Here is a 22136-nt window from a genome sequence, read left to right as displayed (position 1 = left end):
TGAAGTAAGATGCAAAACATGCTTTGATGCATTAATTGTTCTGGAGCAGAACTAATGAGAAACTAAAAATAAAAACAAGATAATATCAGTGGTAAAAGCCATACTTAAGGGTACATCATCTTAAGACCCCGAAAATGTTGGATGTTGTACCACTTTGGGGGGGGATGCATTAAGCTAAAGCCGTTGGTCAGATCTGATAATCAATAGTTTTAGAAGGCTTGAACTATTTACCTAATAAGAAGACAGAACATCAGTATTTTTTACTTATATCATTGTACATGATATAAAGTACAATCATTTCACTTGATGGAATGAATAAACTGAAACTAGGAATCATGCAAAATAAATGAAGAGCAGTTAATCACTGAAACTAACAATAGCACAGTAAATTCCCCAACTTTTCAGATCTGGACCTTTTCTAGAAGACACGTGCATAAAATGGATGCTATTTTGCTCTGAGTAGGGATAAACAATTGTAATATTACAGGCTTGCACTACATACTCAATAAGACTCAATATTCAGGACATACTATTACTATAGATTTGGTTATTAAGGTTTTTATTTCTACTTTATTGCTGTAATGAAAGCAGCCTGGTTCATATTATTGCAAAGGAAAAAGACTGAGCAAAGAAGCCTTGAGAGATTAACAATGTCGAGAGAGAACCTTAATGAATCAGGAGATTGCTTAAAATAACTTTATATTAAGTGAAATAACAGATTAAGGGAAATGTAAATATATATGAATGTATGAAGGTAATAATGGTACTACATTTTAAGCCTTGCTTTCCTAAGATAACAATATATAAGCAGTTTAACATTTTTCACAGTAAATAGTCAAGTCTTCATTTTATATTCATGAGTAAAGGTAAATCTAAATTATTCAAGACAACACCTTAAATAAAAAGCTACTTTCATAGAACAGATAAACATTACAAGTTATCTTCAAGCAGAACAACTGCCTTAAGTGTAAATTCTTCAAATCCCAAGCAATATAAAAATAAAAAGAAAGTAAAGGAAAGCAGCTACTGTTCACTACTGCTTTAACATGAATTTTTAATACTTTGTCATTTATGTTGAGTCATCTTAGATAATTAAGCACTTAGATGTTAGACATTAGTTAAAATCTTCCAGACAATAAATTCTTTTATCATGAATCTATAATGCATTCCTGTTTCTTGAGGGTGAGTTGTTCCATTTTACAAGCTGCCCAGATGTAGTACCTACTCACTCCTCTTTGCTAACATCTATTAGACCAGCTGAAGTCAGATGATTTGAAGTCCAGTTTGGAGCGTACTTGTTCCAAAGCCTTTTACAACTTGACAGCCTTTGGCCTCCATTCCAAAGCATCCTAGCATACTGTAACATCTTCTATCTGAGTTTCCCACAGAGCAAAATACGGGCCATTAAGATTTCAGAGCTCCTTAGCAAGTTGCAATAAAAAGGGATGTGGATAAAAGATAAAAGGACTTTGGTGTCTCAGGAGTACAAATATATACCAATATTAATTTCTCTGTAAGAAAAGCAGCATACATCCCAACATCCGGAGACCAAGTGAAATATAAAGGGACTTCCCAAATCTTGTTTGGCTGACTTTTAAATAACTTTTTAGATAAAACAGACATATATTTTGAAAACACCTGGAAGTGTCACTAACTTTCTTCCTGAACAACTGTTACTCCTGAACAGCTAACTCATTATTGTGGCTATTAGTTTAGGCCACAAAATGAAAGAGAGAAAAACTTTTAAAAGAAAGAAATCACGGAGGTCTTTTATCAGGCTATTTAAGATTTCTAGCCTTTCCAGAAAAAAAAAAAAAAACTGCCTGTAAAAGATTACATGCATTCTATTCTTTGTTAAATTTGTTACATGATGTTTTGTAACTCTGCTACTCCCAGACATTTTCTTAGTTCTGCAGCCTTCTTCTCCAACTGCTGAATGTTCCAGTGCCATTGTCTTTTATTTGATTGGACTTTGTTCAGTTGGCAATGCAAACGTTTTAATATAGCATCATATCTCTTATTCTGTACCTAAAAAGAAAAAAAAACCTTCATAAAATCATTCCAGTAAAACTATTTACAGAGGTGAGTTCAGCTCAGGAATGGGTCTGGACAGACACGTCCTTTGATTGCATACACTTGTACTAACTACAGTCTTGGATTGCATGCAAACCATTCCTAGCAGAAATCCCAAAGCCTACCAACCAACAGAAACATTGCAAACAGCACACAGTAAATCTTACTACCAAGAAAACCTGTACCCCTGCCTGCTTGTCCTGCCTGCATGAACTGCCTCGCAAAGTGCCGTGCCACGCCTCTGTTTGCCGCTCACGCCAGAGGCCCCTTTGAATTCAGCCCCCGTTCCAATCCTGCGTGGCCCTCAAGCATTCATCTGACCTATTTCAGATATCTGGTTTAGGACATGAATCATGCCTCGCTTTCCCATTCAAGAAAGAAAAGCTCTGTCCTACTAAGACCTTAAGTGTGGAGGTCAGTGTGGATATCTGCTCTGTAGATGTTTAAAATTTACCAAAGCTAATACCACCCAAGGACAGCATGTCACATCTCTGGCAAGGCTTTGCGTGTGGAAGATTCGAGGCTCCAAAATGAGAGGTGAGAAAGAAGAAATTTTCATTCTTTGACAAGCATGTTTGGGTATAAATGGGAATGTAAATGAGGTAACCTTGCTGACTGTAGTAGCACCTTTGTAGCTGCACTGCATTTAAAATGGCACATTTTTCTTAGGCAATACTGTGGCAATGCAGGACTGTCAATTCTGCCCTCATTGCTGCTTTATGTGGAGAAGTAAATTTGCATTCTGAAGTGTTAAAAGAATAAAACACTCACTGCAATAAAAATGGAAATAATGAGCATTCCCTTAATGAAATTTGGGCTTACTTACCCTAGTTTAAATGGCATGTGAGTGGTAGTGTATAATTACTCTTGTGTCTACTTATTGAAGATTCATTACATTGTATTTCACATGCACATGGATGATGAACAGCTGCATCAGAACTCACAGCACTGTTGGTGACTTCCTGCAAATCTCACTGCCTAAATTTTGCAAATAACTAGGAAACTGCCTCACTGGTGTTCTATAAACTGCCTTATTTTATTGGTGATGGCTTGTTACCTCATGTTACCTCATTGCCTCCATGATACCTCACTCACCACTATAATTGTTTGCAACTTTTTGAGGGATGCTGTCAGATTCACTCATCTGAATGAGTGCTTTGGGCATCTGCATCACTAGGACTGCATTGTACAACACTGAAACATCTATGATCAATATTATCTGCTTGTTTTAGAAATGCCTCTCTAGCATCATTATTGGGAACAGTCTGGCACATCTGCTGAGGGAGAGAGCACTAATATGATGACTGGAGACAGGGAAGGGACAACATTGTGCTTTCTATTGGATCTTGTGTACATGAAAGTCAGACATTAGAAAAAAATTGTCTGGGCACTCAGGGTATCTCCACCACTAGGGTTGTTTAAGGACAGGATAGGCAAGTATCTGCCAAGAGTAATACAGTCACACACTGGCATTGGGGAAAGAGGGCAGGAGGGGAATAGACAGTCTTTTGGGTAGGGATTTTTAAAATTATTTTACATAACAACAAATTTTCTATTATTTGTGGATATCTTGAATTATCCTTATGACTGAAGCCTTGACCCTGCACAGATAACCACCCTGATTTATTGCTGACAACCCTGTCCAATGCTGGGAACAGGATCTGCTTTTCAAGAAATGGGTGATGGGGCTAGTGCTCAGGAAAGAGAATAAGAAAAGGTTCACAGGCTGCTTTAAGAGTCACAGAATATGCTGAGTTGGAAGGGACCATCAAGACCATCAAGTCCAACTCCTGGCCTTGCACAGGACATTCCTAAGTGTCACACCATGTGTCTGAGAGCATTGTCCAAATGCTTCCTGAACTCTGTGAAGGCTTGGTGCTGTGACCACTTCCCTAGGAAGGCTGTTCCACTGTCCAACCACTCTCTGGGTGAAGAACCTTTTCCTAATGTCCAACCTGAACCTCCCCTGACACAACTTCAGGCCAGTCCCTCAGATACTGTCACTGTCATCACAGAGCAGAGATCAGCACCTGCCCCTACTTTCATCCTCACAAGCAAGCTCTAACTGCAATGAGGTCTCTGCTCATTTCCTCTCCTCCAGGCGGAACAAAACCAAGTGATCTCAGATGCTCCTCCTATGGCTTCCCCTCCAGGCCCACCTTAGCTGCCCTCCTTTGGATGCTCCAAACAATTACATCAAGTGCCAGCAGTCTGAAGCTGAATTCCACCACTGCAGCTCAATAAAACCTCTTCCATGTGCCTAGTATCTCACTTTATTCCTGTGCTTGACTTGGGTATTCTTTCCCAAGTTGTGCTGATGACTGCTGGGTATAAATGTGTCTGTCTATCCATTGCCAGTTCTTATACTAAAAACTGGACTGTTTTCAGGAGAGTTCTTAATAGAAAATAATACCCTGAAAGGCTTTGGGTTTGAACCTGCTTCCTTCTGAGACAGAAAGAACATATAATGCAAACAACTGAAGAACAAAAGTGAAGATTAACCTTCTCTATTTAATTAAATTGATTTTGACAAGAGAACATTATTTTTAGGCTACCTAATTTAACTTTGGATTTAGAGAATTTTCTTAAGAGGATGTTGCCTTGGTAATAAAAAATTTTCTCAAATGCTGACTAGCAGATCTATTCTAAAGCAGCTGTGTTTTACTTTTCAGGTTAAAAATTCTCTCTGCTCACTGTCACATGAAAAAAATTATTCCTTCTTCCTCCTACATTTTACAAAGGGCAATAGACCTAACCTTAAATCACTTAATCTTTATATAATTAAGCTTTGCTCATTAAATTTTGTGGCATTTATTTAAACTGACAAGATAAATGGTATGAAACTTCCAAATTAAAAATTTTCTAAGGGTATTTTAGTAAGGAACAAAATGAAAAATATAGTTCAATTATTTAAAAGACAAGCTTTTAACTATTGATTAGAATTTTATCTTATTAGCTAATTAGGAGCCGTTGTGTTACTCCTAATTTAATGTCAGTTTAAATTAGGGAGATTCATAGGAAGTCCACTTTCCTGGTGCATTTTAGTCTCCCACTGATGAGTTATCAAGTCATGAAAAATCAAGTCAGCAGTGAAATGTAAAGTATTTCAGAAATATCACACAAATTTTAAAATGTGCATTTGCTTTACTACTATTCAGTAACCTCTTCTTTTTCCAGGAATCCAAAAGTTCACATATGAAGTCTTTCTGAAAAGACTTCAGAAAAAAGTGCTCTTCACAATTAAGCTCTGTATTTTAGAAAGACTATCAGTACCCAGAATTTAAGACAGCATCATTACTACATATACTTTAACAATGTATAGCCAGCACTGCTGTATAAAGTACTTCAAACTTCATTTGCATTATCTACATTCCATCAGGAGAACTGCAATTAAATTTTATCCCAATGACTCACCTCAATTTCCTTTCTAAGCTTAGCATGCTTTTTTTTCTCTTCTTCCAGCAGATCTCTTTTTTTATTGATCAAATCTTTCAATGTTGTGACTTCACTTTTTAAATGTGTGATTTCTTCCTGCAGATGTAAGTCAAGATACAGAAACCCACTCCCTGAAATGTTGCACAGTTCATCTAATATACTTATTAAAATTGTCTCATCTAAACAGTCTCAGTTAATGGAGATGGGATAAAGGTCTATAATAAACAGTTTCACAATAAACCTATTAATACTAATTAAAATTAAAATAATTTAGGATGGGTAATTAAAAATTATCCATTAAATATTTTATCACATGGTTCTACACCTGTAAGAATGTATACTCTTGATCTGAAATATAAGAACTAAAACAATACAGGATTTTGAGCTCAGTTTGCTGGTCTTTATTTAAAGTGCAGTTAACTGCAAAATGGAAGAATAGTGTAATATTTTAGATATATATTTCTTTCTCATAGGGAAATACAATATTAATTAGTCTTTATTTTTCAGTATTGAAAGATCTGTTGTACAAACAAATTTTCATCAACTTACATTAACAGAATACTATCAAATCTTCAATAATGCAAGTTACATCACATTTAAATCAGTGATCCCCTTTCAACTTCATACTTGTGTTTGTCCATATATTGGCAAAATTCCACGGTGAAAAATTCCTGTGTAGTTGTTATTAGTAAAAATTGTAATTGGGTCAAGTAAAACCAACAGTGTTAAATTAGAATACCAAACATGTTTTTTCTCTCCTCTTATTTCTATCACCATCTCACAAATCTACCTCCTGTTGGCAAACAACTCAAATTTATTTTGTTGACAGTAAAGTGTAAAGAATATTGTGTTCTTACCTGTAACAATATGGCAAAAGTTTAAAGAATATTGTGTTCTTACATGTAACAATATGGCAATCTTCCACAGAATTCTGAAAAGTGTCCATGTAAATTTATCCAATGATAAAGCTTAACTTACAGTTGTGTAATATTTTCATATTTGAGTTCATTCAAACACACAGTATAAATATTTTTTACAATATTACACAGATAACAATACTGATATTTTCAACTGGATATTGAACTAAAAATTTTTCCAACTAATGCAGCATTATGAATTACCTATATTCCCTTGTACTCAGTCCCTCATGAACCATAGACATATTAGACAAAATAACTATATTATATGAACGATATCAAAATTATTTCATATAAAAGGAAAGAATCAAAAAGGAAATATCATACCTGCACTTGTTTTATAACAGATCCTTCTGGATTCTGCAGATCACATATTAATTCCTCTTTCTTTGCCTTTAATTCTTCCACAACCGCTTTCTTTTCAGCAAGTTCAATCATAACTGGCAATTTATTTTCCATCTCCCAAAAGATATGTTTATGATCCCTTATTTTTTCCCGATATTCATTATTTCGTGCAAGTTTCATCTCAAACTCCTCTTGTATTGTTTCTGCATCACACCTCAATTTTAAATTTTCAGAATACAGGGCTCTGACTTGGGCCTCCAGATTTTCACAGCGATATTTTGTCACTTCTACGGCATCATCTTGCAGGTGTATCTCCCTTTCTGTTGTCTTTATTTCTAACAGAACAGAATTCATTTCTTTTTCTAGTTCCTGGCACTTTGCCTGTAAAATATTTCAGTGTTCATTTAAGAAGTTGTTTTTGGAGGAAGATATGAAGTGTCTAGTTAAACACTGTAATTTATATTTATTCAACAGCCCTTTATTTTACTTGTCTAATGTCATTTGAATGGAAGATGATTAGACTTATATTTTTTAATATAATTGTCTTAGAGGCACAATGTAAGAATACTATCTTAGTCTTCTCCCCTTAGATTGAGTCTAAAATATTTTGATACCTTTGAACTCACTTTTAAATACTTCACTGTTTCAAGATATATATATATATGAAAATATCTAATGTTTGCTTAGATCTAGTGAAGTCCTGATCAGACTAAAAATAACTAAAGATGCCAAAAATCCCTTAAAAACCTACAAAAACACATAGAGGGGTGTGTCAGGTGATGGACTTTAACTAGACTGTTCAACTGAGGTTTTTAACCCTGACTTCTACACAGTAGTAGCTGGGAGTTGAATTAATCACAGCTATTTTCAACTCCATAAGAAATATCTATCTAGTCCTAAAAAGGCATCTACATCATCTCACTGAGGAGAAGTGAACAAAACCAGGAAGCAGTACTTCAAACCATCCTAAGAAATTACAGAATCATCAAGGCTGGAAAGGACTTGTAATTCCCTAGGGGTTCAAAGTTCTCTGGGTCTGTTTTAAAACAGATACATGTTTTTAAATTGTAAGATCACAAATTATTGTTGCAGCATCATCAGACTATATTTTGGGATACAGGACAAAGCTTCTTGTAAAGTGTGGCAAGTCCACTGGCATTCCTTAAATTACAAGATTTCACTGTTACTTCAGAAATTTTATTTTTTGTGCAAAATTTCAAATATCAATTATTTCAGTTGTAGACCTATGCACAGATGTTATAATTGGAACAGTACTATTTCCATTTGTCTTCTTCCCTCCTCTAAAATGTCAATTGGAATCATCTTTTCTCAGCCTTAAAACTAAGTTTCTCAATAGAAACTTGGAGGTTAAACAGTAATTGAAAGCTTAATAAAAGACAAAAAAATTATCACAGAGTCTTCACAAAAACTACACATGCCCAGTGCTCTACAAAATAGTACCAAATAATACCAGTGTTTAATGGCTACTTAGGATACACACTTCATTACAGCCAGTGAAACGCTGGTTTGTTACTTGAACAAAACAAAACAAAAATACTGGGCTGAACCCACAAAGCGAACCCACAATAACTAAATGCAGAGTCATAGCTTTTCAATTTTTTTAAAAAAATAATAATTTCCTAAGAAATTGTGGGGGAAGGATTTTAATTTTTTTTTTTCAGATTTTCACCACACTGTGTAATTTTTTTTTCTTAGCATCTTTTTTGACACAAAATACTTTTTTTCCCCTTTATGTTTGAACACTTAGCTGTGTTGTGGCCTTAAAATAAAAGTACACACACCCAGTTTAGACTGAGCCTGAATGCCACACAGGAACAGAAGAGCTGTCTTACACTTGAATGCACTCATCCATTAAGTACCACCAGCTTCTCTTGTTCAAGGAAATACTTCTTCATCAAATGAAAATTAATTGATTTAACTACTCTAAACAAGGTTTATTACCTGCAATTGGAAAAGAACTGCTTTGTTTTTTTCTACGTCTGATGCCTGTGACTGCTGTTGCTCTGCAACTCGTTTTACAACTTCAGCTAGGGATGGGGAATTTTCCTTGGCCATTTCAGGCAGAAGTGAAGAACTGGAGGGATAGAAAAGAAGTGAATTCTTTTTTCTTATTTCAATTTCGTTCTTGTAGGCAAAACAATATTGAGGGCTGTCCCGTGGGATCGCAGGTCGAGCCGTTAAATTCATTTGGTTCATTTTTAATAAGCAAGAGCAGGTTACTCGAAGCTAATCACTGAGAATTAGAACACTTTCTTGCAGACCCTCATAAAATAAACTGCGATGTGATATTACGACGGTCTTCCTGCTTCTCTGCAGAGCAGACCGCCAGTTTGTGAGCACAGTCCTAACTTTTTAAAGTACCCTTAAAGCATCTTAAATGCCCGAGGCCGCGCTCCCGCGTTCTCCCGAGTCCCGGCCGCCACACGGCACCCGCAGCGCTCTCTGGGCCGCCGCCCCGCAGGCCGCCGCTCCCGCCACCGTCCGGGCCTGCGGCAGCCCAGGGCCACGGGGAGCTGGGAGAGGGGCTGATCCCGCCGGGAGAGGGACTGATCCGCCGGAACAGGGGCTGATCCCGCCGGGAGAGGGGCCGGTCCCTGCGGGAGCCGGAGGGAACGCGGCGGGAGGGATCCCTTAGGGAACGCGGCGGGAGGGATCCCTTAGGGAACGCGTGGCGGTCTCACCACCCGCGGCGGTGGCGCCGCCCGGCTCGGCGGTGCCTGAGGGCGTCCTGCTCCGCGCCCTTTGCTCCCCGGCTCCCCGAGTTACCCTGTTCATTGTATTAAACTGCACTTGCTGCCATCATTTGTTCTGCAGAGAACATCCAGTTTTCCCAAGCACCACTGGGTTACGAAGGACAAGAGATGTGGCCCCGTTTCTTCTGGCCTATGCCATGTCCTGCTCTGTAGTCACTGACTTGTCTCTGCCCCGCTTGTACTCCTCTGAGCAATTGCAGGGAAATTGAACCCCAAATCGCATTATTTTTATAATTAGATTTTTAAATTTACCTATTTTGTATTTTTTATATTTTTATAACATATTTAACTTAAAATTACAAATATTATATGTCATGTTAAGCAGCTTAATTATATGTATTATACATAATATTAATCAACTTACATATATAAATAAATATAAAACATACTTATACACTATACTTATATATTTGTAACAACATTTTTTAAACTAATAGCTCATCTCTGCATATGACCTATTTATTTAATCCCTTTTCTAAAATGCCATAAGCTAAATATAATATTTCATTCATTTGTCATTTTTCAATATTGTTTTGTACCCTGAATATTTTCTGTCCTTTTCCTTTTCAGCATTCTGCACCAAAAATAACACCAGTAATTACTTTTACTTCCTTAGTCTGGCTGAAGGAAAGAAAATTATTGTATTGGTTTCTCTCCACCAAGCAGCTCCTCTGTTAATTTTTAATGACCTCGCTCAGTCACATTTGGCAGTGGGGTGGAAAGCCTCAGAGATGACCGACTTTTGCAAACTTCAGGAAAAGAGATGTCTGGGTAAGGAGGGACAAGATTGCGTCATCAGTCCCGTTCAGGAAGGAGAACCAGGATTCAGCTGTCATCCCTCTGTCCAGCACATGCTGAACAGAATAGCAGGAGGGGAAATCGCAGAGCACTCACCGTGTGTGGTTTGGACCTGGCAGAAATGTAGGTTTACTGTGATTGCAGGGAAAGGGGGAACAGGAGACAGCATTTTATATGGGAAATCAGACTTTGTTAATTCCTCTGTCCCTTAAATATGACTGTCCTTTTTTTCTTGCCCCTTTCTTCCGTTGTCATGTACTTAACAGTTGTGACTATGATTTTAACGCAGCTGAGGAAGTGTATTTACTATCTTTTGATTCTTGCACAAAGCCTGATCTCAATCCCTCATTTCCTTGCTAGCCTTTTAACCTTTGCATTATCCTGTCAAAGGATTAAGACTTCTTCACTTAGCTGTGTGAAATTCCCAACTGCTGCAAGGAGAAATTGCCATCCTCCTTGGGGACCTATGGCCCCAAAAGCTGGCATTGTGTAACCTCTCTGTGTAGATCCAGATTACACTCCTTCGTGGCTGGCTGCCAAATTCTTCAGTGAAACGAGCAGCTACAGCTCAGAAAAGGAAACTGCTTCGCTCTGCACAAGTTTTCCTTTACCTTCTTTGTGGGGCTGTCCTGTTTGGCTGCGCGGTGTGTTTGGGAGCTGGTTTGTGGTTGTGCAAAGCCGGTGCAGCAGAAGGAGGTGTGATCACAGCAGGGTTAATGCTGCTTCCGCCTTCAGCGCTCCCCGGGCCCTTGTTCATCGTGCTGTGCCTTGCAGTACAGTTTGTTCTTTCCGGTGTAGCCAGCAGCAAAGCACGGTCCAGTCAAAAAGAAGAAATACAGGTTCCTTTACGTAGCATAGGAATTTCCAGCTTGTGCAAATCAGCTCCGAGATTGAAAGAAGTGTGATATATAAAGCTGGAAATGTCTGTGTATTTTGTCAGATGTACCTTTCAGAATGCAATAGGATTGTCCACCTGTGTAAGTAAATTCCTGTGTTTATGAAAACTGTGTGTGCTTCAGTATTTTCATTGTATGTAGTGATTTCTGCTTCTTCAACCTTGCCTAAAATAAACTAGGTTAAAAGAAGCAGAATGTTTTATTTGAATCCAGATTAAGAAGCTTAAATGTATTTCTTTTCCCCCTCTAGTTTTTGAATTTTCTTTTTTATGTTTGCTCTTGTTGAAATTTTACACACGTGCTATTATCTCTGTTCATTTGGGCTGCTTCAATGACCTGTTTTCTTTCTCAGGGCATCTCTCTGGCAGATATTTATTATCTCCTGCTATTTTAATTTTCAAAAAATTATGTCTGTTCTCTCAGTTTCTCTTCTAATATAAAATGACCAGCAGGATTCAAAGATGCAGGAAATTGTTAGCAATCTTTTCTTGGCCAGCAGTGCACTTTTAGAATTAGATTTCTGGGGTTCTTGAAAATTGCTTTTTTGCATCTCTCTTCCACCCTGGACTGTCTCTTCTCTGCAGCTTGGTTTTATTTCCTTCATTTTTCTTTTTTTGTATTCATTTTGCTTTTCTGCTTTTTTTCATCTTGTTACCTTCCTCACCTCTCACATTGTTATTTATCATTTTTTTTGACCTACTTTTTTGATATCTGTGCAAGAAATTCTCATAACCTCAAAACGTTTGTACTGTCAGTTTCAGGAAGTGAGAAAACAGCTAATGGGTGGCCTTGGCTTCAAGTTTGTGCAAGTGTTTGTTGTGAATTGCGTACCAAAACTATCAACTCCTTAATAAATGCACATATTATTTTGGATGTGGCTTCAATGGAACACTGGGACTGTAGATCATGTTAATTTAAACCTGAATAACCATAAATACATCTCCCATAAGCTAAAACATTGCTGTGCTTGGCAAGCATGTATTTTGAGAAGGGTGGTTTTTTAGAGTGACTTAGAAAAGAATCAGTTTTGCTATGATTGTAAGCAAGTCTATTCTGACACCACTGTCCTCCCTAGGATTCTGTGATGCAAAGCTGGAAGGATATGAGGATGAATCAGCCCCATTGTTCCTATGTGTACATCCCAATAATTGCCCCTAAGGAGTCTTTGCAATGCATACACAACTTAATAACAATATATGCAATCAAACACTTTCCTTCCACCTTTTCTTTGGTGGTATTTTTCTGGGCAAGTAGAAGAACAGCAATGAGCTCTATTTACCTTCCACCACTGACATATCTGAAGTGGAGCAATTACCTCATTTTGCACTGTTGTGCACCCCTCTGTTGTGCTGTCTTTCCTGGGACTCTTTGCTGTACTGCGGCTGGGATGGTGTCACACTCAGACAGGCCTCCCACAGAGAGAATGTCAGGGTAAAGAAGGAAATACTCTGATTTCCCAAGTCATGGTCTTTGGCACGAATCTGTTTCAGCACTGTTTTCTTAGCAAGCTCTTTGCTCTAAAATCCATTATCAGCTGTGTGTAAATAATACTCTCAGCAAAATCAGGAGTCATAAATTCCTTGGCAGTTGCTTTTATTTGGTGTCACATTTTGATATTTTCAGCTCACCTGTTTTGATAGTCACCAATTAATCTTTGTAAGTGTTCAATTCGCAGAAAGGAAAACATCATTTTCAGTCAGGATTATTTTTCTTCCAGTCTGGGGGAAAGAACAATGAAGAAAATACAGAATGTTTTCTGTAAAACCTTCTCTAAATAAGCCATCTTTTAAAACCACAAAGGTCTTTGACCTCTCATTTCAGTGGAGAAAATTTGGGAGTCCAGAGACAAACATAAAATGCCAAGTACCATAATGATAGGCCTCAAGTACACATGGAAGTAGTATTTTTGTAGGATAATGACATGATGTGAAGCCAGAACGTTAATGTGGTTACAGGAGAACAAGGTCTTGGGGCAGGAAAATTGTGCCAGGCATTATTTAGTGTGGTTAGCTCTGGTAGCAGAGCACTGATTTCAAAGACTTAAAAAGATTCCCAAGTACTTTGTTCTTGCAAAGATATGAATTATCCCAGAAGTAAACAGTCATGCACAATTTGTTGCTGTGCAAAAAAAAAAAAAAAAAGATGGTGTTAAAAAATACTCTGAATTATTATGGGGTCTTAAAACTGTTGGTAAAGGTGCATATATTTCTCATAGATCAAGCATGGTGCGTAGTAATGAAATCTAAGTAGGGGTCTTTGAGGTTCCCAAAGCAGAGGGATCTAGCCTTTTGTTCCAAACCTCTGCATGCCTGCACTGGAAACAGAAAGATTATCAGAGAGAGAAAGAAAGATGCTTCTGAGAGAATATGTAAATAGCAACAGAGAGAAGAAAAGATGGATGGACATGTTTCCAAAGGTAGGCCTAGCTGGGCTTGGATCAACAAAGTTCAGAAAAGGAAAAAAACTAACCACCAAAACTGGAATTACACCATGGACCACAAAACAAAATGCGAATGACAGGGTGGTATTGGATAAGCTTAACACATCTTGATTTCAGCTGCAGAGTGCAGCTAGCAGAGTGAAAAAGCCGAGGTAAGAAGTTGTGTACCATATTCTCTTGCTTTAATTTAGTTCTAAGTACTTCTTCCATTACTAGGTGAAGTTTCAATAACCACTACTGAGTTCTTGTGCATGCTGAAAAGAAGAACTATCCTGGTCACATGTTCCTTCACACAAAAGTCAGAAATTAGCAAGTCAATACTTTTGGAAATGCAGAAGGGAGAAGTACAAAAGGTCTTGTAGAGGCCTGTGGGGAAAAATGTCATTGCCCTCACAGCTCAGCGCCCTACTGCCAGGAGGGGTCGCAGACATGAGCTCCACCGTAGATATAAGTATGTTAAACACCTCCAAAGAAATTTTTACAGAAACTCTTCCACTCCCAGGAACCTTTGTATTTGCTTGCATCATGGAAGCTGGAGGACAGCCCATGAATCATGGAAGCTGGAGGACAGCCCATGAATGTCCTGAAGATCCATTAGGCTAATGAGGGTTAATTGATTCAATAAATCTAATCTTATGTACCAACCTTTCATCATCCCTGACCTGGGAAAGACCTGAAGTAGGTGGAGTGGTAGGGAAATACCTAAATGCTTAAATCAATACATAATTATTCCCATTTCTTTTGTTGGAATTGGGAATTTCTTTTGATGCACATGGGAAAGCCCAAGTCAGTAATTAACTGCTATATACCTTCTCTACTCATTATCGCTGAATTAAATGCCGTGACATGATTCTGTGTTCAGACTAACAGTGCTGTTCTTCACTTTTTGTTTGTTTTTCATGATTTGTTACTGCTTGGCAGCTGGAGAAACCTTTAAATATCCTGGAATATGGTGGAAGCAGTACTGATAGATCTGTTTGGCCTCACAGCCAACTTGCAGAGCAACATCCAAGGATTACTACACAGCACTCTGGAAGCTATTGAGAAATGCTCTTCCAGCCATGCTCCGTTTGTTTATGTCATATGTTGCCAGAGGCAGGGGAGTGAAAGGAAAGGTGAACAAGAGTCCTTGCTTCCAGCTCTGAGAGGTTTTCAGAGTCTGAAGAGAAGACTGGAGGTGGTATGTGCTCAGACTACAGCTGCTGCTTTGTACACTGTCAAACAGAGACTGGATGAAAAAGACCTGAGCATTATTAAAGTTATTGTCCCTACCTTAAGAAAAGACTTAATGAAAGTATATATAGACCATCTCTTTACAGCAGTCTACCAGTTCGAGTTTGAGGATTTACAGGTGGCACCTGACAGTAAAAGCCTGCAGATATCAGAACATCATCATGAAGGGCAAATGCTTCCTTCACAGGACATGGCACTCATCCAAAGTGAGATTCAGATGTACTTGGAAAGCCTGCCAAGCCTGAAAGGGGAGCTCACCATCCTCAGATCTTCCCTGATCCCAGGTAGAGAGCTCCAGCTAACAGTTTTTATAGAGACTTACCAAGCATACTTCTTCCAGGGAATTGCAAAATGACTAAGATTTGGAAATGCCTTCAGGCATCAAATAACTCTTTATGATGTTGTAATAGTGTATAATAGTGTATAAAAAGAAGAAGTGTCAATAAAAATACAGCAAAAGCCTGGCAAGACTTTTCAAGGCCTGAACATGATCTGAGAAAATACAGTCCTGGGTTTAGGGAGGGCAGATCATAAAATCTCCTCCTGTCTGTGTGGGAATTGCACACTTCAAGAGTTACCATCATAATTTAAGAATTTCTGCTGGTCTGCAGCCTGAGACAATCCTGATGTCTTAGTGTCCCTGCTATGGCATGATTGTGAGCAAGAAGGAAATTAGATTTTAAATTTAAATATCACAGCTAAATCTAAGGTAAAGCAATAGTTTTACTTGATTGGCTGATTCCAGGTCACTTCAGTATAAACCCGTGTAATAGCTGGTTTGATCTTGTTTTGAAAGCAATTGTTCGTTGTGTTTTCTTGCCTTGGCAGATGATATTTTCTTACATGGGTTCACCACAAGGACAGGTGGGATCTCCTACATACCAACTCTGAGCTCCTGCAATCTCTTCAGCAGCTCCAAGCGCAGGGACCCACAAGTTGTTGTAAAAGAAAATCTCCGCCGGCTTGCTAATGCTGCAGGATTTAACCCTGAGGCTTTTCACAGAGTCAAGGTATCTTATAAAACAATGGATTCAAGTAAATGGCTCAGATATTCCTTCATGTACCACTGGCTAAATTGTAGGCATTATTCTTATCTTTGTCAGCAAGAACCTGTGATAAGCAGGACAATTAAAACATTTATGCTGGCAGCTTATCTGGGGGAATAGCCATCCAGACTATCAGCCATTTGTCACAATATGGAGAAGCAGCACTGATCCTTCCAAGTCTGTTCCAATATTTAATTTACCATAAAGCAGAATAATCAAATAAATGATCAGAGCACCTTCTCCTAAAAGAAAAATACACCATTGCTTTTATAGTGGCTTTCTACTGATACATCTTCATGGCACTTGAACAAGGGAGACCTGATTTCCATGCGTAATCAGTTAGTGCATAAGAGTGTTTCATGCCAAAGAAAAAACCTTGTATTAGTTAGAGCTGGGTTGTTTTGCAGCCATATCACTGTCCACATTCTGGTTTTGTTTTGACAGGTAGATCATGCTAATGCTGTGTGTATTATGGGAAAGACAGAGCCTGACGACTATGATGGAATAGTCACAGATCAAAAGGGTGTCACGCTGGCAGCTCCAGGTGCTGACTGCATACCCGTGCTCTTTGCTGATCCTGTCAGAAGAGCCTGTGGTGCTGCTCATTCTGGTAGGAATCACACTCCCTGTACAATGCAGAGATTTCCTGGGACTCAAAATGAGATACAAGAACCCAAAGTTGGGCTTTCTTCTATCTGTTCCAAACAATGACCAAGGGCAAACTTAGCTTCTGTCTATTCCAAAAAATATCTCTAGCTTGAGCCTGTTGTTTGGGGTTTTGTTCCCCCTAAAAACAATATTAAAACATAATAAAATATATTATAAAAATATATTTCTGACATATTTCAGTTGTATCCCCACTTAAATGTTTCAAGCACAGAGGAGCTGTGAGGTATGCTCTAATTGCCCAAACCAGGACACCTGGGGAAAAAGAACTCTGGAATTCTAATCTAAACACCTGTCTCTAGTTTCCATCTCCGCAAAATTATATTTGAAAACTGATTGCTGTTAATGTGAAATCTGGGGGGAAAGGGGGAGGCTTTCTAAGCTAATTTATTATTAGATATAATTATTTAATTTTAGGTGTAAATGCATCTCCTAATTTATACCTTTAATAATTGCATTTATTTGTAGCTGCTAGAAAATTAAAAAGAAAATTTATACCAATTTTTTTCGACTTCTCATCTCTCACAGGATGGAAGGGCACATTGTTAGGAGTGTCTATGGCCACAGTGAATGCTATGGTATCCGAATATGGCTGTAACATGAAAGATATCCTTGTGGTGCTGGGCCCATCTGTGGGACCTTGCTGCTATAGACTCCCTCATGAATCAGCAAAAGAATTTCACAGAATTGATCCAAAGTGTGTGAGACTATTTCACTCTGCAAATCCTTATATTGATATCAGAAGAGCAACAAGGTAAGCCTCCTGAGGGAACAAAAGATTAATTCCACATTTATTACAAATAATTATTTTGATACTGGATTATTCAGCACCAATATGGTGAAGATTCTCAACAAAGTACTCTCTAGTTCTTTCCAGATCAAGAAAGGATACTTTTGAATGAATGGTATTTGCTCACTTTTGCTGGATTTCAGTGATTATTTTATTGTTATACCATTACATATTGTTAATCTATGGATTACAGACAAAAGTTCAAATTTAATGTGACTTTACGGGTTGCAGGAAAGTAATTATTTTAGTCTAATACTGAAGAAAGAAACAAAAAAAAAAGCAAATGAAAGCCCCAATCACAATATTGGCACAGTTTGTTCAGTTGGTGTTTGAGGTTCTGCCTTAATGATAGTGCCTTATGGAATGTGAGGCTGTACAAACTGTAATATTTTCTGCTTCTCTTTTTTTTTCAGGATTCTTCTTGAGAGAGGTGGGATTCTTCCTGAGAACATCCAAGATGACTCTATCACAGACCAGAACCAAAACATCACTTTCTGTACTGCATGCCACCCTGATAAATTTTATTCTCACTTTCGTGATGGCACTAACTTTGGGACACAGATTGGCTTCATATCAATCAAAGACTGAGACAGTATCTCTTACTCTAGAACAGCATTTAAATAATAAGTTTGCTGCATTGTCTGGCAACCTGCTCTCCTCACAGAAGTTTTTCCTCCATTCTTTCACAGACTTGTAGTAGGGAATCCATGGGTCTTGAGATTCTCCTGCTTGTTCCTTCCCTTGCCCTTCTGAGGCAAGAATAAGTACCTTTGGTGTGGGGACAACAGTTCTTGTGTGAGACAGGGTGCAAAGGAAACAAGGACAACCCATACCAGTGCCAAAATCCTTCTGCAAGACCCATACGCATGCTCCAAGTTTATGGATCATCCTTGACCAAATGTTTTCAGAAACCTCACTATCTTAAGGTGATGGAAACCCAAAAACCACCAGTCTTCATTAGCTTCTGGTTGAGACTGCTGAATGATGCTACATATGACATTGCTAATACAGAAAGGGAAGCCAGTGTTGCATGTTAGCTGTTTGAGACACTCAACTTGAATAGTTTCAGCTGAAGCCTTAAAAATTTTGTGCATGGGATTAATTTTCTCCTTTGGATTAGTTTAAAGAACTCCAAAATACTTACAGGAATTTTCCTATGGAAAATAACTTGACAGTGAGAAGCAAGAAGGCTCCTTTGGAGCAGATATTGAAAGTATATGAACTCTCACCCTTCTGTAATTTTTGGTTGTAGGAAAAGTAGGACTAAACCCCTTAATTTATGATGTATATATTCATGTCTTCTTAGTATTTTTTTCTTTAAAGAGTGGTACTTTGATACTGTCATTGACACACTCTCAACAATGCCAGATTGTTCAATAAATATATAAAAAGTTACATGAATTTATCCTGAGTTAATTTTACTGACCAGTAGTTGGTCTTACATGTCTTACTAAGCAAATTGTAAGTGTGCACTGTTTTCTTTTAGCCAGTAAAAATAATGCCTCTAGATTTTACAATAGACATGATGTTTTCTGACACGCAGGCAGTGAGGGATTGCTAACAGTGAAGCCGTGCTGATTGCGGCTTGCAGAGCTGCCAAGCTCAAGCCTTGGGCCAGCGGCGCTCATGACGTGCTTTCTATTTTGGGTTCTGCGAGCCTTCCCCGCTCTGACTGCTCTGCCCACTAGAGGTCAGTGCTCGCTCGCGCTGCTCTTCCATCCTGGAGGCACGGATGGATGGATAGATGGATGGACGGATGGATGGATGAACGGACGGACGGACGGACGGACGGACGGACGGACGGACGGACGGATGGATGGATGGATGGATGGATGGATGGATGGATGGATGGATGGATGGAGGTCCAAACCATGCGGTTTGCAAAGCACCGCACAGCACACGCTGCTACTTTTGCCTCTGCAGTCATCTGCCAAGTTATTCTAATATCTGTGCTTGAGGAACAGTCTGTTTTCATTTTGATTCCGAGCTGACCAAATTAGACCTTTGTTTTCTGGAAGAACAGACATTTTTTAAAAAAACTTCCTTTTACTTGTAAATGGTATGTCTGAGAAGAGTCTGGCTCTGAGTATGTTCCCTGGCTGTAACTATCTACGAAAAAAATATGCTTCTGCCAACTATCTTACTTCTTCAGAAATATTATTCTTCTGCTGTTGTAGCCCTGCAGTCATTGACAATCTTCAGTTACCTTTTTAAAACTCCTCCATTGCTTTCACCATTCAGCTGGCTTCAAACCAGAGTCTCAGGATCCAGCAGGGACAACACTTACACTACTCAGTTTAGAGTTGCCAAGCACATTGCTGCATGCCAGCTAATGGTGTGTATGGTATGCATTACGTGTATTATTGACTTGTTCTAAATATAGGACAGTATAATTATATGGAGACTCACAGGCATATCTTGCTACACTAGTTAAAAACACCGACCCAACAGCCTACCTTTCCCTTTTAGTTCTGTGCCTTTGCCCTGATTTCTGTTCCACTTTATGGATACTGACTGACATAGCAGTCAGGTAAGAATCCTTCTTGAAGCTATAGGGGCAGTAGCACTACATGGCTTTCAGTCCCTGCATTTAAAGCTCAGCCAAAGCTGAGTGCCCTTCACCTAGCCCTTTTTCCTTGTGTATCAAGGGTATGCCATCAAAAACAGCTACTTGGTTCTGCATGGTACTTGACAGCTGAACCATCACAGGGGCCCATGTGCCTGCTGTTATCCCATCTCACCTCAAAGATGGATTAAAACTAATACATTTATTCTTGCAGTAAGTACAAAGACCTCACAGTCATGCTACTCACCACAGTTCAAATGCTCAACAGTATATTGGATCACATTAACATGATACTGAGAGTAAGCCCTGTCTTATTTTTACCTGCTCAAGGATTACAATAGAGATTTTTTGTTTAGAAAAATACCATTTACACATCATGGTAAGGGTGTGAAAGCTGGAGAAAATATTAGAATGACCAGGAACACCAAAGTCTTCGCCTTTTGGAAGACAAATCATTACCACAATTGTTCTCTAATTTTTTTTCTTTTATATTAATTACCTAGACTCTAAACCTTTCAAGACAGGAAACAGTCTTTTGCACATGGATGACTGAGGTTGAAAACTCCACGACCGATAAGAAAATATTGTAAGGTTCAGTCTCAAATCAGGCTAGGCTCTGAATCATTACTTCTTTCAAAAGTCCCTGCTACAAAGGCACTGTAATCCTGGTATTAAAAACAATAGTTTGGAGGAGAGGCATGACAAGAAGGAGACTAGGCTGTTTCACATCTCTGTTTATTTACTTTTCATTCTTGCTGCTCACTGAAGGAGGCAAACACATCACCCCTGATTCACCACCTCTAGAGAAGCTCTTAAAATGCTTCATAAATTGTTCAGCTGTACCTAACTAATTATCAGATCCCATTTATTAACCTAATATCCATTGAATTTATAAGCTGCATTTGCCCTATTATTGTTATTAAATTACATTATTATTTATGATAATGGTGTGCCCTGATGAGAACACACATTCATGATCACAATATTGGTTTTGCTAGTTGTTACTGTGCAATTAACATTTGTTACTATTGTAGATTCTCAGTATGGGCCTGTTTATTAACATTATATACTTGAATGAAGTGTACTGAAACATGTCTGAGAAAGGCTTTATTCACTACTCCAGTAGAAGAGGGCAGCTCTAGCAAAGCTGTCTGCCTGGGGAAGCAGCGTGCAGCTTCAGAGGAATAGATCAAAGCCTGAGATAATTAGTGAAATGTTTATCCAAACCATGTCATTTATTGCCATAAATGTATATAGCAAAGGTATAAACTATTAAGGTATAGCAAAGGTAAAAACTATTAAGGCAATTAGATGAAAAATGCTTTTAATGCATTTGTAGAGGTCAGTTCCTTTATTGACTGCTGGTGTCTCTCTGCTAACAACTTGAGACAGGATGGGGGAAGGCAGTTTTGCATTTGACAGTTGCTTTTGTGATTAGCTACAAATTCAGAAGCCATGGCCCTGGACGTTCAGCACATCATATGGGCACATCTTGACTCACAGAAAGCATGTATCCCTCCCAAATTACAAGCATTCAATTACAGGAAAGCATCTCCTTTCTCCAGAAGTATCATGGACTTGCAAAATGGTCGTCTTTGCTTGTGTTGTTTTCCTCATGCTTATCTCTTGTGCATCGCTCTATTTCTGTCCAGCACCACTCACAATCACCCTGTGAGGACTGTGAATCTGATCACAAGGGGTTGGAAGACACAGATGCCATTCTGCTCAGAACAGCACCAGTGCTGCTTTCTTTTGTATGCTTGTGCTTTTTTTTTTTTTTTTTTCTTTTAGCAGCAGTGTGAAACTTCTTGTTCTCAGCACAGGGTCTTTATCATTATCCTCCGAACCATTCCCATTTTACAGGTTTCCAAAAGAGCTACCGCTTTTCAGCTTACATGGCAAAGAAGGCAATATTCCTAGATTCCTTCACTGCTGTCCTCATTTCCACTCCATGTTCAATTTGCTGCTGGGCAATGCAAAGAGGGAGATGAGCTGCACTCTTTTGTGCTGAGGCCCAGAGGGGCTGCGCGTGTGCACTCGCATCCATGTCATGTGTGTGAAGCTTTTGTTCTCTGAGTACTGGAGTCCTTTCTGAACTCCAGCCTCTTGTGCAACAATATTAACAGGACAGTGCACTGACAGGAGTAGTAAATCCTA

General features: G+C 38.6%; 2 protein-coding genes across 5 annotated transcripts; one reads left to right on the top strand and one right to left on the bottom strand.

The window, feature by feature from the left end:
• Positions 1 to 1863: 1863 nt before the first annotated feature.
• On the bottom strand, positions 1864 to 8906 carry CCDC122 (coiled-coil domain containing 122). The gene is made up of 4 exons (XM_026793649.2): positions 8733 to 8906; positions 6753 to 7151; positions 5488 to 5604; positions 1864 to 2028 (listed from the first exon to the last, which is right to left on the bottom strand). Exons 1-4 carry the CDS (start codon positions 8844 to 8846, stop codon positions 1864 to 1866), a joined length of 795 nt encoding a protein of 264 aa, XP_026649450.2. The 5' UTR covers positions 8847 to 8906.
• A 1241-nt stretch (positions 8907 to 10147) lies between these two features.
• LACC1 (laccase domain containing 1) lies at positions 10148 to 19206 on the top strand. 4 transcript variants are annotated; one of them, XM_014267237.3, is made up of 6 exons: positions 10148 to 10465; positions 14600 to 15195; positions 15740 to 15921; positions 16402 to 16567; positions 17152 to 17377; positions 17827 to 19206. In XM_014267237.3, exons 2-6 carry the CDS (start codon positions 14628 to 14630, stop codon positions 17999 to 18001), a joined length of 1317 nt encoding a protein of 438 aa, XP_014122712.2. In that variant the 5' UTR covers positions 10148 to 10465; positions 14600 to 14627; the 3' UTR covers positions 18002 to 19206. The 4 variants fall into 4 exon arrangements, with proteins under 4 accessions (XP_014122712.2, XP_005487373.2, XP_026649468.2 ...); XM_005487316.4 differs by lacking the exon at positions 10148 to 10465 and adding an exon at positions 10527 to 11319; XM_026793667.2 differs by lacking the exons at positions 10148 to 10465; positions 14600 to 15195 and adding an exon at positions 10535 to 11319.
• The last annotated feature ends 2930 nt before the right edge of the window (positions 19207 to 22136 follow it).

The sequence above is a fragment of the Zonotrichia albicollis genome, chromosome 2, assembly GCF_047830755.1.
Source record: "Zonotrichia albicollis isolate bZonAlb1 chromosome 2, bZonAlb1.hap1, whole genome shotgun sequence".
Taxonomy (NCBI): domain Eukaryota; kingdom Metazoa; phylum Chordata; class Aves; order Passeriformes; family Passerellidae; genus Zonotrichia; species Zonotrichia albicollis.
The sequence above is the reverse complement of the archived record's forward strand: the minus strand, read 5'-3'. Positions and strand labels throughout refer to the sequence as shown.

Coding starts and splice junctions, on each gene's coding strand:
- CCDC122 (XM_026793649.2), bottom strand. CDS start 8,846: ATGGCCAAGGAAAATTCCCCATCCCTAGCTGAAGTTGTAAAACGAGTT. Junction 5,605..6,752: donor CTGTTATAAAACAAGTGCAG/GTATGATATTTC, acceptor TTACATCTGCAG/GAAGAAATCACACATTTAAA. Junction 2,029..5,487: donor AGCTTAGAAAGGAAATTGAG/GTGAGTCATTGG, acceptor TTTTCTTTTTAG/GTACAGAATAAGAGATATGA.
- LACC1 (XM_014267237.3), top strand. CDS start 14,628: ATGGTGGAAGCAGTACTGATAGATCTGTTTGGCCTCACAGCCAACTTG. Junction 15,922..16,401: donor AGGCTTTTCACAGAGTCAAG/GTATCTTATAAA, acceptor TTGTTTTGACAG/GTAGATCATGCTAATGCTGT. Junction 16,568..17,151: donor CTGTGGTGCTGCTCATTCTG/GTAGGAATCACA, acceptor CATCTCTCACAG/GATGGAAGGGCACATTGTTA.